The 16,499-nt window shown below is 38.7% G+C and overlaps 1 protein-coding gene across 1 annotated transcript in view; it reads left to right on the forward strand.

The window, feature by feature from the left end:
* LOC131049244 (vesicle transport v-SNARE 13) overlaps positions 1-16,499 on the forward strand; it is a 68,753-nt gene that overhangs the window by 25,997 nt on the left and 26,257 nt on the right. The window contains exons 2-4 of the mRNA XM_057983287.2: positions 345-403; positions 544-729; positions 1,210-1,380. Of these exons, the coding sequence (XP_057839270.1) occupies positions 345-403; positions 544-729; positions 1,210-1,380 (416 nt within the window). The remainder of the gene's footprint in view (positions 1-344; positions 404-543; positions 730-1,209; positions 1,381-16,499) is intronic.

Genomic DNA, 16,499 nt, shown 5'->3' on the forward strand with positions numbered 1-16,499 from the left:
TTTCTTCATCATTGAAGTCTTAAGACATCTTGTCTGATCTCTTAGTTTGCAGGAAATCATTGAAAGTTTCTTACAGTGTATATCACAATGCCAATATGTTAATTGAAATTGAACAATCATATTCACCATTGTTTGGTATCAGTTTACAGAATATATCTGAAGGAATCCCATTTTCTGATGCTTTGTTTTGGTCTTGTAGACTCTAGAATGGCACCACTTTTCAGTGATAGTATATATAGATCTAATTTATGTTATCAATTTACAAAATACATGTGGAGAGCTTGTTTTCTGTTGCTTTGCTCTATTCACATCTGTTCATTAAATGGTTGTGTTTCTTCCTGCAGAGCAAAAGAAACAAAAACTTTCAGAGGTTAAAGTAGGACTGGATGAAGCCGAGTCTTTGGTACACAATTAATTTGACTTTATTTTTTCTTGGTTTACAACAGAGGCTTATTTTTCATATTTTCTATGTTCCTTTTGGGATTTTTTTTTTCATATTATAATATATTGTGCCACATTATGACCTATTTGGGGTTTTTGAAGATTCGTAAAATGGATCTTGAGGCAAGAAGTTTGCAGCCTAGTGTAAAGGCCAATCTGCTTGCCAAACTGAGGGAATACAAATCTGACCTGAACAACTTGAAAAGAGATGTGAAGAAGGCTTCCTTAGCTGATTCGCAAAGTGCAAGAGATGAGCTGCTTGAATCTGGAATGAGTGATGCATTAATGGTATTGTTTCTAACCAAATAAAATTTGTCAGATCTTTCTTTTTTTGACCATAAGATTGTTGTGAATTCACTCCGTTTGAACTTTTCTATTTTCATTTTCTTAAACATAGAATTCTTTCTTAGAAAAGGTATTTTTTTTGGGGACTGCAAAAATATCTTCAGAACTATGTAAATTTCTGTTGTATAAGTACCATGCTTCTTGGATAATCAATATCACCTGTCTATCAATCGCCAAGTCTACAATTTTTCTTTTAAATGTGAATTTTATATGAATCCACTAGGTGGATGGTATTTAAGGCTTTTGTTGGGTATTAACTATTAACTATTAACTATTAAGGTTGTCACATTACTTCTCTGTACTTTATTTGTATATGATTTTTCAATTTTAAGGAATACATGTAGAAAGTATTTGTACATATGGAGAAATGTTCCATTTCAATTTCTAATTATTATATTACTATTTTTATTTGTTATGATTCAGGCATCAGCAGATCAAAGGGGGAGATTATTGATGTCAACTGAGAGGCTTAACCAGTCTACTGATCGGATCAAAGAGAGTAAGAGAACCATATTAGAAACAGAAGAACTTGGGGTTTCCATCCTTCAGGACCTGCACCAACAGCGACAAACACTTCTGCACACACATGATACGGTATAAATATCCCTTTTAAACTGTTTTAATATCATTTTTGTCACATGCAATCTTTAATTGCTGTGTCCCAAATTACATATTTTTTTTTTTTCCATTCATAGTTTACTCAACCAAATAAAATTATAGCATTTTTCTCCTCAGAAAATTAGGTGTACATGTGGCTTACAATTAATAGTTATAAAGAACAACACGATTTTAAATCTGTTAGTCAAATATATAACATGTATTTGTATATATCTGGTACTTCTACATAGAATTTGAGTTTCAAAGCGAAGTTTTACAGAACTGTCTTGTGCATTTGAATTACAAGCTCATGACAGAATTAGCAAACAAACATATCTATTCAAGAACTACAAGTGCATGATGGTTTAGTTTGACAATGTTGGTGTAATAAACTTTCCTTGTGCCTTTAGAGAAAGTAATGTTACCATCCAACCCTCCCATAGGATCCATCCATTCTCAAGTTGTTAATCTCAAGATGGCCATCACTCATCCCTTACCAGACAATGGCTCATGTGAATTGTTGTTCAACTTCATGCCACAGACACAATTTGACTAACCTCAGTTCCTTGAAGCCTGTTAGCACATTGGATAAGAAATGTATGGCTGCGGTGATAGTCACCAGTAACCTTCTTATATTCAATGTGTACTAACACCACTAAATACCTCTACTTGCCCTGTTGAATTTCTATATAACACCACTACTTGCTGCATTTACATAAATAGTGAATATATGACAAAATATAAGCTTCATGGAAAAGAGCATCAAGGATGTTGACAAGGTGGGTTGTGTTTTGCAGCACATACTGTTAATTGACATTTCACTTGTAGATTGATTTCCAAATAGGACTTCGCAATTGCTCATTTATACATCTTGTATTTTCCAAATAGTTGTCGATTTTTTTTTTCTTCTCTTTATTTCCACAGAGAAGTTTTCAATTGCTCATTTTCACGTCTCCCCCAAGTGTACTACAATGCATACCTGCACACTTGGGATGCTTACTTGTCTTTCAATGAACATGCCTATAATAAAGCTTTTCATACACTAGCATGTCTATTTTTATCATAGAGATGTCTTGACTCCCAACCATAAAAGCAAAATAATGGAAAAAATTGTATTGATTGGGAATTTTTGTCTCTTGTGATTTTTTCTCTCAAAATTCTTGTTTTTGTCTCGATTCCCAACCATACAAGCAAAATAATGGAAAAAAATGTGATTAATTGGGAATGTTTTGTCTGTCATGATTTTTCTCTCTCAAAATTGTCGATTTTTCTCAAAATCATGGTCAACAATTTTGTTTGTTTATTTGCCATTTAGTCATGTTTAAATCATGAAAAAATTAATGTTGTCAAGTTTCCACAATCCATAAAGAATTAATGCAAATGCTTTTGGATTAGATTGTGTAAATTTTTTTTGCATCACCGTTTCCGATCACACTCCGTGATCTATCATCAGGATTTAAAAGAGAGCATAAAGAGATAAAAATGTAAGATGCAGACCCAAAGCTAGTCTAATAGGAGAGAGGAGGAAAAGAGAGGAGGGGGGGTTGCACTAAAATCAAAGAAAAATAAAAAGAAAATAACAAATAGTGTGTGAATGTGAGAGAAAGACAATAAAAGAACAAGAAGAAAATAAATAAACCTACCTCAAACCTATAAAATTATAAACAAGAAATAGGAGAAGTAAGACCAAAACTAACGAGAAAAAGAAAGGAAAATAAAATGAAACAAAAACGAAAAGCAAGTAAAGAGAAAGGGCAACCTAAACAATATATGTGTGTGTGTGTATATATATATATACACACACACAAGAAATAATAAACTGAAAAGCTCAAAACCAAAGACACTAATAAACCATGCAAAAATAAAAGACAACAATTAAATAAAAAGGAAAAAACATAAATAAAAAATAAACAAGTGAATTTCTTTCCCTTGTTCTTTTACTTGTGGTTGTCCTTCCCTTAGTTCTTTCCCTCCATTAGGGGTTCCTCCCTTTTTTGTTTTAGCTTCCTTGGGTCCTTCTTGTGTTGGTTCTTGTTTCTTCCTAGCTGTGGTTAGGTTGGCCTTTCGGTGTCCTCGCCTTTTCCCTTCTCTTGTTCTCCCCTAACTCATAGCTCTTGTTTTATTTTTAATTTTGGGTTGCGTGGCTTGTTTTTTTCCTTTTTCATTTATTTATTTAATTCTTGTTATTTATGTTTATGTATATATATTTATATTTAATTTGTTTATGTATGTGTATTTGTGCATATATTTAAATATATATATACACACATACATGTATATATACATTCACACACACACATAAGATTGTGTGTGTATTACTCTCTTGTTTTATATTGTGTTATTTATATGTATTTATTCACTTGTTTATTTTTTATTTAATTGTTGCTTTTAATTTTTGCATTGGTTTATTGGTGTCTTTGGTTTTGCGCTTTTTAGTTATTTCCTTTGTGTGTGTATATATATATGTACATGTATATATTTTTATATATCCATATCTATATACATATATATAGGTATATACACACACACACATATATATATATGTATACACACACACACACACACACACACACACATATATATATGTATATACACACACACATATATATATATATATGTATATACACATATATATACACATACATACACCTATATATACATGTACATATTTATGTATGTACATATATATATATATATATATATATTGTTCTTCAATATAAAAAAAAAACAAAAAAAACATATATATATTGTAATGTCCTCACTTTGAAATAAAATTTAATAATAATTAATAATAATATTAAAATAGAACAATCTCTTCTTGCAAATGCATAATATTATCTCTAAAGAGGAGGTCTTTTGGAAGCAACGATCCAGAGCCCTTTGGTTGAAATGTGGGGATAGAAACACAATGTATTTCCATATCTCTGCTATGAAACATTGAGCCTCTAACCGGATCTCCCACATTAGGAAATATGGGATTAGAATCGAGAATATTGAAGACATTTCATCTAAAGCCATTTCCTTCTTAGGCCTTCTATTTGAGGAGGGGTCGTTGGATGAGGATATGCAGAGATCTTTCTTGGGGCACATTCCTTCGCTGATCGCTGATAATATGAATAGGCAGCTATCTTCCATTCCTTCTATGGATGAGATCAAGAAAGCTGTTTTCTCTTTGAAGGGAATAAAGTGCTTGGTCTGGATGGCTTCCCCATGTTCTTTTTCCAGACCTTTTGGGATATTATTGCCAATGATCTCAGGGCTGCAGTTCAGGAGTTCTTTGGTTGCAGGAGAATTTCGAGAGAATGGAATTCTACCTTTATTGTCCTCATCCCTAAGGTCCTTGGTGCGGATAGTTTATAAAATTCCCTCCAATGTTATGGCCAGTCGTATTCTTCATCTCTTGCCTTGTGTTATCTCTCCTCACCAGAATGGTTTTGTTCCAGGGCATCAAATCTTGGATTCTATTGTAATGGTTCATGAGAATATTCACTCTCTGGAATCTAACAAAAAGCTTGGTTTCCTCCTTAAGTTGGACTTAGTGAAGGCCTATGGTTGGGTCAAGTGGGGATTCCTTACTAAGGTCCTTAAAGCTTTGGCTTTGACAACATATTTTTGAGCATTATTTGGCAATTCATATCTATAGTTAAATCCTCTGTGATTGTCAATGGTTCTCCCTCGGCCTTCTTCGGTTGTTCTAGGGGGCTTAGGCAGGGGGATCCCATCTCCCCTCTTCTTTGTATCGTTATGGTGGAGTCTTTGAGTAGATATTGGCAGGATTTAATCACCTCTGGTTCTCTAAGGGGTGTTCATCCTTCGTCTCAATTTCTTGTATGCTCTCATCAGCTTTTTGTTGATGATACTATCTTTCTTGGGGAGTCTTCTGTGTTGAAGCAAGGTGTATTGAGAGAGCTATCTCTTCCTATGAGGCGGTTTCAGATCATAAAATCAATCTCCATAAGAGTTCTATTTTCTTTTTGAATACTCTTGAAGATTGAATGAAGAGAATTGCAGATATTCTAGGCTGCAAGATTGACTCCTTGCCCTCTACGTATTTGGGTCTACCTTTGGGGAATAAGATTTTTAATTCTTTTGGATGAACTTGATTGATAAGTTCAATGCAAAATTTGCGGGCTGGAAGAGTGCTCTCTTAAGTCAAGCTAGGAAAATCCAACTCCTTAAGGCTTCCCTCCAAAATCTTCCTGTTTATGCTATGAGTCTTTTCAAAATCCCTAACAAATATGTTGATGCTATTGAAAGAATTCAGAAGCGTTTCTTATGGTCTGGAACAAAAGACAAAAGAAGATTGCCGCTTATAGCGTGGGAGAAAGTTTGTTTAGCTAAAAAGCATGGGGGCCTTGGTCTTAGGTGTATTAAGGAGCTGAACCTCATTCTCTTGGCTAAGCAATTATGGCGTATTTTCCACAGTAACAGTGAGTGGAGCACTATCCTATGTGGCAAGTATTTAGCTAATTCTAGATCTCTTGCTGCCTTCTTGGCTCAGGAGAACTTACCATTGGGATCGGAAGTGTCTAAGTTTGTTATCCACAAAGGTACTAAATGGAAAGTTGGTTCTGGTTGAACTGTTAGATTCTAGGCTGATACTTGGCTTGGGGAGTGTTGACGTGTATTTTGTACACTATCAAACACAAAATAAAATACCCAAGGGTACCTTATCCTCTCTTGAGTAAAGCCTCTGAATGCTGAAGATATCGCGAAAAGGATCAATCAGGGTGACTTCAAGGTTCTCCGTTGTAGGATCTCTACGTGTGGATAAGCTCTCTGTGGTATGATGTGATTTTGCTGGAATCACAAGGGGACTTACACTTGATGACTGAACGTCTGATTTGCTTTGAATATTGCTGGAACACAGGATTTTACTAACTAACTGGAAGACAAACAAATGGCAAAAGATACAAGGTTCAGGAAGTCTACTCTACTACCTAGAATGCGAGAAGATGGATGAATGACTAGGTGGATTCCTACTGGGCTGGGTCTCACCATCAGGCTGAACAATTCAACACCAACTCAGTGCGATCTTCTAAGGGATGCTTCCAATATGTTCAAATCGTACACCATCTGACACTGATCACCATTGAAGATAATGCATGAAACAATAGACGTGTAACGACTTGAGATTAAGCTCATTTTATTCCAGTTGACCACACAAGGCGCACTTACCATCGGCAAGAGGCTAGTGGTTTGGATTAGACGGATTCCACACAGGTGCATTCAACAATTTCCTTCATTCGATCTAATCATCTACCATCTAGAATTGAAGATTCAACAAGAAACCATGCATATTGCAAGAAACGACACACTTCACCATTACTTCAATGAAAATAGAGTTTATTTACAATCAATGGCAACAATTTCTTGCCTTGTCCTCCTATTTGCCTTAAGTAACGTCCAATCATCCTTTCGAGAGACCCTGCACAAAACAAATTAGAAAAGTCAGTGACAAATATGACTTAAACAATATTTTCGCCCTGGACCCCTCTCGAAAGGATGATTGGACATTACTTAAGGCAAATAGGAGGACAAGGCAAGAAATTGTTGCCATTGATTGTAAATAAACTCCATTTTCATTGAAGTAATGGTGAAGTGTGTCGTTTCTTGCAATATGCATGGTTTCTTGTTGAATCTTCAATTCTAGATGGTAGATGATTAGATCGAATGAAGGAAATTGTTGAATGCACCTGTGTGGAATCCGTCTAATCCAAACCACTAGCCTTTTGCCGATGGTAAGTGCGCCTTGCGTGGTCAATTGGAATAAAATGAGCTTAATCTTAAGTCGTTACACGTCTATTGTTTCATGCATTATCTTCAATGGTGATCAGTGTCAGATGGTGTACGATTTGAACATATTGGAAGCATCCCTTAGAAGATCGCACTGAGTTGGTGTTGAATTGTTCAGCCTGATGGTGAGACACAGCCCAGTAGGAATCCACCTAGTCATTCATCCATCTTCTCGCATTCTAGGTAGTAGAGTAGACTTCCTGAACCTTGTATCTTTTGCCATTTGTTTGTCTTGCAGTTAGTTAGTAAAATCCTGTGTTCTAGCAATATTCAAAGCAAATCAGACGTTCGGTCATCAAGTGTAAGTCCCCTTGTGATTCCAGAAAAATCACATCATACCACAGAGAGCTTATCCACACGTAGAGATCCTACAACGGAGAACCTTGAAGTCACCATGATTGATCCTTTTCGCGATATCTTCAGCATTCAGAGGCTTTACTCAAGAGAGGATAAGGTACCCTTGGGTATTTTATTCTGTGTTTGATAGTGTACAAAATACACGTCAACAGAATTGGCGCTAGAAGGAGGGCATTCCGCTTGAACCACACGAAAGTTGGATTATCAAAAAGGAACAGAACTGTCCAAAATATGTTTTTTAACATGATCATGTATCACGATGGTGTTGCCGCAGGAAGGATTGAATGAGGTAGTACAACCTAATTTGGAAATAGGCAACACTCAGGAAGACATTGTTTCAGGATTGAATCACCTAGCATGGAACGTAAAGAGAAGTGAAGTTGAGTATAACAGAGTTAGAATCATCTTGGAACAAGAAGAAGACAGAGCTGAAGAACGCCAAAGAGCCGCCGCTAGAGAACTTCGCAATCAAAGGAACCTGCAGTAATCTCCACAAAACAGATTTTCACGCTGGATCGCATTGGTTCTTTCTCGCTCGAAAAACATCAAAGAATATTGAGGTCTACTCCAGGCACCAAAAATCTGAATGAGCTTCAATTCACTTCAAGGTCAAAGCGAGTTAAGAGAGAAGATACTCCTAGGGAATTTGAGCCAAGATTAGAAGGCACTTCTGAGTCATCACAAGCTCCATCTCTTCAAGAACAAGTACAAGCGACAATTCAAGCAAGTATTCAAGCAATTTCTCAACCAACAAGTCAGGCCAGTTCATCCAGTCTCTTGTCAAGCTTTCAAACTTCAGGAAGCGTGATGGCTCACAATGCTCCTCCTCCTCCTCCTCCTGCTCATGCAATCAACGGCGCTACATGGATGATCAACAATCTATCACAATTAGAATTTGCAATCTATCACGACATGCCAAAGAATCCGGAGAATTTCTGTCCCAAATTCAATGTCAGTGATTTCAATCGTACAGCGGAGGATCATATTAAGATGTTCGAAGATCTTCTTCATAACAGGTGCGTTGAATATGGAGATGTAGCATGTAGGCTCTTTCCCTACTCATTAGGAGAAGAAGCATACTTCTGGTTCATTCACTTACCCACAGGATCAATCAGGACTTGGGATGCCATGAAAGATGTATTTATAGCAAAGTTTGGTATACCAACCACACCAGCGGAGCTGTATAGGCAGTTTGTTGAGATTCGAAGAAGAGAACATGAGCCAATCACTTCTTTCAACAACAGGTTCCATAGGGCATACACGATGTTACGACATCCATACCTCATTGCTGACCCAAGGGAGATCTATTATGGAGCCTTAGATCATCTTACCGCCATGTTCGTAAGGACACATCCTATCCCAAATGATTTGAACGCAGCATATGCAAAAGCTATTGAAGTCAGTAAGCACATGGGACAGAGTATTACTGGGCCGCTACTCCATATGGGACTTGCTGCAGCACCAAACCAAATACAAGCAGTTAGTATGGCATTGACCAACCAGACTCCAGTTATGAATCCTATTCCACAAGCAACATATCCCAGTGTACAGTCGGCAAACCTGCTAGTGCTTCATCCTGGAGTTGCACTTTCACAAGCCCCACGAGCACAACCTGTGTACCTGCAAAATGCAACAAACTCTTCAAGAACACAAGAAGAAAAGGATGAAATGAAAGAGTTGATTGAACAAGTCAAGAAACTGTCAACCGAAGTAACTCACTTGAGGAATCAGAATAATCAACTTCAAAGCATGCAAAGGATCAACCAAGGCCAACATGCAAACAATCAAAATTTCCAAGGAAATAATAATCAAGGTTTCAGGAATAATTATCAGGGAAACAACAACCAGGGCTTTCAAAGGAGAACATGGATTACAGCTCCTAATAATGGAAACGTGGTGATGCCTTTAGACAACCCGTCAAGTTCACAGAATCAAGAAAATCATCCTACCAGTAAAGTGTTTCTAGTTGAGGCGGCCTTGTCCAGTCGGTGTAGACTCCACAATACAAACCAGCATTCTAAGTTGCAGTGTCCTGAATTCAAAATTGCAACTAACATATTCCAGCAGGAGATGCACAACAACAATCCACCTGACAATCCGCCCACGACAGGATATGAAATGGTCCCAACTACGCGATATGATCAAGCCATGATTGTGGAGAGCTACAAGCATTCATCGGAAGGAGAAAGCAACCAAACTCAAAATGGGAGATTTCCTCCAGAATCGGCTAATGGACCAATGGTACCTCCTGGTTCCCAGTTTCCACCTGCATCAGCAAATGAACCTGTTGAAGACTCAGAGTATTATTTTCCCCCCTTAAATAATAGTGTCCTAGTTGAAGGGATAAAGGAGGTATTTCACCAATCCTCAGGAGGCATGGGTCAGAGAGTCTATCATAGAAATCAGAGGAATCAAGAACCTTTGACAACATCGATCCCTCCAAACAATTTCTCTACTCCTCCAGATCCACGGGCTAGTAATAATCCAGAGTATCCACAAGACGCGCGGGAATATAGGCCAAAGAATGTTTCACCTCCCATGGGGGACGGAATGAAAAGGCTGGCTATGTTGGTATTGGAAGAACTCAAGAGGGTTAAGATTACCTTGCCACTTTATGAGCTACTGAAGGTTTCAGAGATTAAGGATGTTGTGATTAATAGCCTGAATGATTCAAACACAATGAGGCCAAATGTACAGCATGGGTCTAAAGAAGCGGCCAACAATGTTCAAGCCACCATCAATGTAATTCAAGAGGAAGCTGATAACAAAGAACAATCCGAACAAGACGAATGTATGGTCCAGACCATGGCCTTCCCAGCCAAAAAGGAAGATATGTTAGAAGGCAAGGTATTACTCAAAAGAGGTGAGGCTAAGAAAACTCAACCCGCCGTCAAAGAAAGTCTCACCACTAGTCAGATTCTCCCAGAAAAGGAAGTTCCCGTTAAGAAGGATGTGATCAAGAAGGGAAAGCCTCTAAAGAAGATGGACGATTCAAAAGAGGAAATATCAGAACAGAATAACAATCTGAAGGTCAACGAAGTGAAGAATCAAGAACATAATGGGGATTCCTCGATCCTTTCCCAAGGCAAAGATGAGCCGGCCTCGTTCTTGCTGTCAGTCAGAATTTTTGGGAAGTTATTGCATAACTGCCTCTTATGATTCGGGAGCCTCTAGTAATGTGATGCCCCTGTCTGTCTGTCAGAGACTAGGTATAACCCCTACTCCAACCAGAAGAAAAGTCACTCAGCTAGACAAGACAGAAGTTCCAGTCACGGGAGAATTGAACAATATCCACATGCAATTGGTTGCAGACCCAAGGGTTCAAAATTTCATAGACATATCAGTCGTAGATATCCTTGATTCATATGGGATGCTTCTGAGTAGAGATTGGTCACGAAAGTTGAATGGGTACGTGTCAACAGACTTTGCACATATGTGGCTACCCTGGAGAGGAGTTCCAAACCAAATCAAAATTGACAGTACTCCAAGATTGAGACTTATGATAACTGAGTATGGAGAAGATAATGAGGTCCTATTCTTAGAGACGAATTTAGGGACATACAAACCTAAAGTGGGAGAAGTCTTGATGATACAGAACCTGCAAAACAAAGACGGTCAACAAGAAGTGATGGAATCTACAGAAATTGTCGTGGAAAGTGACCAAGGATCCGACCAAGAGGACGATGGAATGTTTGAAAATTTTAGAAAATTTGTACACAGGAACGTGCGACAAAGTGTGCAACTTGGCAACATGGCGTCCGTCCGAGATCTACTCCTCCCCAATTGGTGTAGGATACATAATGCCGTCCATTCAGAACTATCCTGTGCTTTGTGCTAGACTGCATTAGAACAAGTATACAAGAGGGTCCCACAGGGATTGATTGTAGAAGAAATGGAAGACCCAGGAGTTGAAAGTTCCTCAGAAGATGAAACTCTATTCGACACATCAAGCGAATGCCAGGAGGACCAAGAGACGGAAGATCAAGGAAATGCAATATGGACATTAAGGTTCGATGGATCTAAATCTAAACAAGGATCTGGAGCAGGCTTCGAATTAATTAGCCCGACAGGAGAAACTTACCTCACCACTCATAGGCTTCAGTTCCCATGCACCAACAATGTAGCTGAATACGAATCCTTGATTCATGGGTTATTGCTAGCTATCAGAGAGAAAGCTAAAATACTGCAAGTATATGGAGACTCAGAAATAGCGATAAGACAAATCAGGAGGTAGTATGTATGTCATGACAAAAGGTTGACTAGATACCGGAATCGAGTTTGGGACCTCATCGAGAGTTTTGAGGCCTTCAACATCAAGTCCATATATAGGCACCAGAATCAAGTGGCTAATTCTCTTGCACAAGCCGCCAGCTCTTTGATTCCATTAGCGATGGAAGGAATGAAGAAGTTCACAGTAGAGCTAACCTCAGTAGCTTTAGTCCCAGATAACATCACCAATTTTCAAGTGTTTGAAGATGACAAGCATATACTGGATTTCTTGACCAACACAGATGTCTTCTTAGCCCAAATCATTGATGAAGAAGAAGTGGAGGGAGCAGAATTGGATGCAGAAGGAGTTTTGAATTTGAAGACAAACACTATTCCAAAAGGAATGGTGGAGTTAGAAAGAATCTTTGATCTCGACAAATTGAAAGAGATGAAAAGCCACAACATGGAAGGAAACATGTGCGACACAATCAACGTAGGTGATGGTGTACAAGTTAAGAACGTGTTCATTGGAAAAGTCTGCATTGCACCAGAAAGGGATGGTATCTTGAAAAATGTAAGAGATTTCCCAGATGTCATCGCTTGGAGTTATGAAGACCTCAAGACTTATGATACTACGATCATCACTCACACGATCCCTTTGAAGCCAGGAAGCAAACCGTTCAGACAAAGACAAAGGCCGGTCAATCCTTTACTGGAACCCCTAATATATCAAGAAGTTAAGAAGTTGCTCTCAGCCAAAATCATCTTTCCAGTAAGACATTCGACATGGGTTGCCAACTTGGTTCCGGTCAGGAAAAAGAATAGAGAGATCTGATTGTGTGTTGATTTCAGAAATCTCAACCGAGCTTCAGAAAAGGACAATTATCCACTGCCATCGCTGGATGAAGTATTGCAGATCGTCAACGGGTCACAAATGATGTCTTTTCTGGATGGATATTCAGGTTATAATCAAGTATTGGTTGAGCCTGAAGATCGACTAAAGACCGCTTTCACTACCAAGTGGGGAACGTTTGCATACAAAAGAATGCCTTTCGGGCTTATCAATGCTGGGGCCACATTTCAAAGAGCCATGGATATTGCCTTCAGAGACCTAATTGGGAAGTGCATTATCATATATATGGACGATATCACAGTTTTTTCTAGAAAAAGGGAAGATCATGTGGATGATTTAAGAAGAGTATTCCAAAGGTGCAAAAGATATGGTGTTTCTCTCAATTCGAAGAAATGCATATTTGGGGTAACGGAAGGAAAACTATTAGGACATGTTATTTCTGAAAGGGGAATCTCCATTGATCCTGAAAGAGTAAAGGCTATATCAACCATCAACTTGCCAGCCAGTAAGAAGGAACTCAAATCATTCTTCGGCAAGATCAAATTCATCAGGCAATTTATCACCGGATTTGCTGAGATAGTTAGGCCTTTGAATGAGATGTTGAAGAAAGACGCAAAGGTTGAATGGACGACATAGGCCAAGAGAGCATTCGAGGAGATAAAGTCGGCAATCACAGAAGCACCAGTACTAATCAGTCTTGATTACCTAAAGCCCTTCTACCTGTATTCCTTCGCCTCTGAATACACTTGTGTGGCTATCCTCACTCAGAGGAGTGAAGAGAAAGACGAGAACCCAATTGCCTTTATGAGCACCCCGTTGAAAGATGCAGAACTCAGATATCCCAATATTGAAAAACAGGCATACGCATTGGTCAAAGCCATTAAAAAGTTCAGACATTATCTCTTAAGGGCCAAAATTTATGCGATAGTACCGGATGCAACAGTAAAGACTCTCCTCATGCAAAACGAACTAGGAGAGAGAAGAGGCAAGTGGGTCGCCATTATCCAAGAGTTTGATATTGAAATCCAACCTATGAAACTTGTTCGAGGGCAAGCTTTGGCGCAGACATTGGCAGTCGATGGCCCCGGATTAATTCAACAAGTATATGAATTAGAGGATGTCACCCCGGATGAATGGTACAAGGAAATTGTGACGTACCTGCTCAACAACAAATGCCCTGCTCGCATGACACCCACGCAGAAAAGAGCTGTAAGGATAAAGTGTCAGCATTATATGCTTCAAGGATCTGTTCTATATCGCAGGAATCACGAGGGAATATATCTAAGGTGTGTTGGCCAAGATGAGGCCAAACAAATAATTGAACATTTTCACTCTAAGTTTGGGATGGGACATGGAGCCAATTTGGCCACAGCTCATCAAATCCTGAGGGTAGGTTATTACTGGCCCACACTTTTCAAAGACACATTTAATCATATCAAGACTTGTCACACTTGCCAAGTCGCCGCCTTCAGAGAAAAGAATCCTGCCATGCCATTGAATCCAGTGATCGAAGCAAGACCATTTGCAAAATGGGGGATGGATTTCATTGGTGTCATCAACCTCGCATCCTCAGCACAACACAGGTATATCATCACTGCTACTGATTACTGTACTAGATGGTCGGAGGCTCAAGCCCTCAAGGTATGCACTACTGAGGCCGTAATTAAGTTCTTGGAGGGAAACATTATCACAAGATTCAGGTGTCCCTATGCATTAGTTTGCGACAATGGCTCAGCATTCACATTATTGAGATTTTCAAATTGGGCTTTTGAGTATGGTATAACCCTTAAGTTTTCATCAAATTATTATCCTCAGGGTAATGGGTTAGTTGAGTCAACTAACAAAAACCTACTCAGTGTTATGAAGAAATTACTGGAAAGAAGTCCGAGAGAGTGGCACACCCAACTGAGATTCGCCCTCTGGGCAGATAGAATCAGGACCAAGAACGCATTAGGGATTTCACCTTATTTTCTAGTTTATGGCCAAGACTCGGTATTCCCCATGCAACTCAGGATCCTGACTTTGAGATTTATCCAAGAATACATGGAAAACACCGATGTTGTCCAGGCCCGATTAACACAGTTATTGAATCTTGAAGAAAAGAGAGATCAAGCACTGGAGAATTTTGCAAAGCATCAGGGAGTTGTGAAAAGATGGTTCGATCGGCAGGCCAAAGTCAAAGCTTTCCGGATCTCAGATCTTGTTTTGTATTGGGATAAGGCACATGAGAAAAAAGGGGAACATGACAAATTTGATAAGCTTTGGAAAGGCCCTTATCAAATTTTTGAGATTTTAGGAGAAAATGTATTCAGACTGAAGACTTTAACTGGAGAAGACGTCCCATTGCCTGTCAATGGGAGGTATCTCAAACATTACTTCCAGTCTTAGAATTCAAGAGGCCTTCCTTTGTACATAGTTAGTTTAGTTTGCTTTCGTTTTTGTTTGTCCTTCGCTTTGTTTTTTTGGTCTTAGTTTAGGTGGTTTTGGTGTCTTGGTTTAGGTTAGTTGTTTTGTCTTGAGGAGTATCCATTTGAAATTGGGCGATTTTGTCATGAAGCACTCTGACTTCTCGCTAGATTGTCTGTTTCATTTTGACAATTATGAGGTCTTTTGGAAATTCAAAGGAGTTTTCTCTTGATAAGATTTTGAGTTAGGCCGTATTTGCAATGAAGTAAGACTAGCTTATTGGACTCAGATATTATTGTCCTCCAGTTATTATATCTTTTCACACTTATAATCTTCGAGTCATTGTGATTTTCAGGCAAAGTTGTGATCGGTGAAAAATCTAAAATTTGGCTTCAGCGCCACCGCAATCCTCAAACCCTAGTGAGCTTCACTGCTCACAAGCCAAAAGAATTGACGGAGCGAAAAAGCAATATCAAAAGGAAAAATGAGAAAATAAAAAATCAAAAAAAGAAAAAAATGAGCTGAAAAGGAAATATCAAAATTGGCTAATGGGAATATACGGATAACTCCATCGGGGCTATAGACCCCTGGCTGGCAATGGAGCAATGTTCGTGAGCTTGCGGCGATAACCTCGTCGGGACTATGGATGTTTGACTGGCAGCAAGGCTCTATCCAGGATGCTTTTGGAGTTCAGATAAACTATGTAGCTTGTCACAAGGGAACTTGGAGATCATGATTGTCTTGTTGAGGGGAATTAACTCATTTGCACACACATGGGTAACTGTGGACTTAATACTTTGTCTCAATATGAAGGTCTCTTCTTGTAAGTGCTGTTTAATTCTTGGTTTTATTGAGGGAGATTTTCTGGGTTTTTCTTTAAGATGGATTGATTCCCAAATGTTCGCGAACATTCTCAGTGGTGTTGCGAGATGTTGTGACCATTTCACACATCACCCCATTAGAATGGGGACCCCCTCTTCTTCGCTTGGTTTTGCTTTCTCTCTGCTTGTTCTTCTCTCTGTTTTTAGGGTTTTGAGTAAGTGATATGTTTGGACTAGGGCTAAACCTTAGGGGTTCCTTTTGGGCATCATTCAGGCTAAGTCCAGTCAAATTTTGAGAATTGTTAAGTGTCCTCCCAAAGAATTGAGATTGTTGAAATAAGGTAAGTCTTTCAGGGGAGTCAAATAGGTCTTAGGTTAGGTCTAATCAGGGTTTTTAGGGTAAAATCCAATTTTGACTAAGTGTTAGCATTTTTGAAGGGGAAATGAATGACTTTCTCCACCCACCTGAAGAAGTTTTGACTTGAAATGATGAAGGACCTTGTTGAAAACACTAAAATCACTCCTGACCCTCAGAGCGGGTCCAGAGCGATTTTCTTTGTGTGCACATTTTTTGACCTTTCTTGGACATGAGAACTTATTCATAGCATGAAACAAGATGACATCTTCCTTAGCAAAGAAATTTTGAGATGAAAAGTGAAGCATTTTGGTCTAGG

The sequence above is a fragment of the Cryptomeria japonica genome, chromosome 8, assembly GCF_030272615.1.
Source record: "Cryptomeria japonica chromosome 8, Sugi_1.0, whole genome shotgun sequence".
Classification (NCBI taxonomy): domain Eukaryota; kingdom Viridiplantae; phylum Streptophyta; class Pinopsida; order Cupressales; family Cupressaceae; genus Cryptomeria; species Cryptomeria japonica.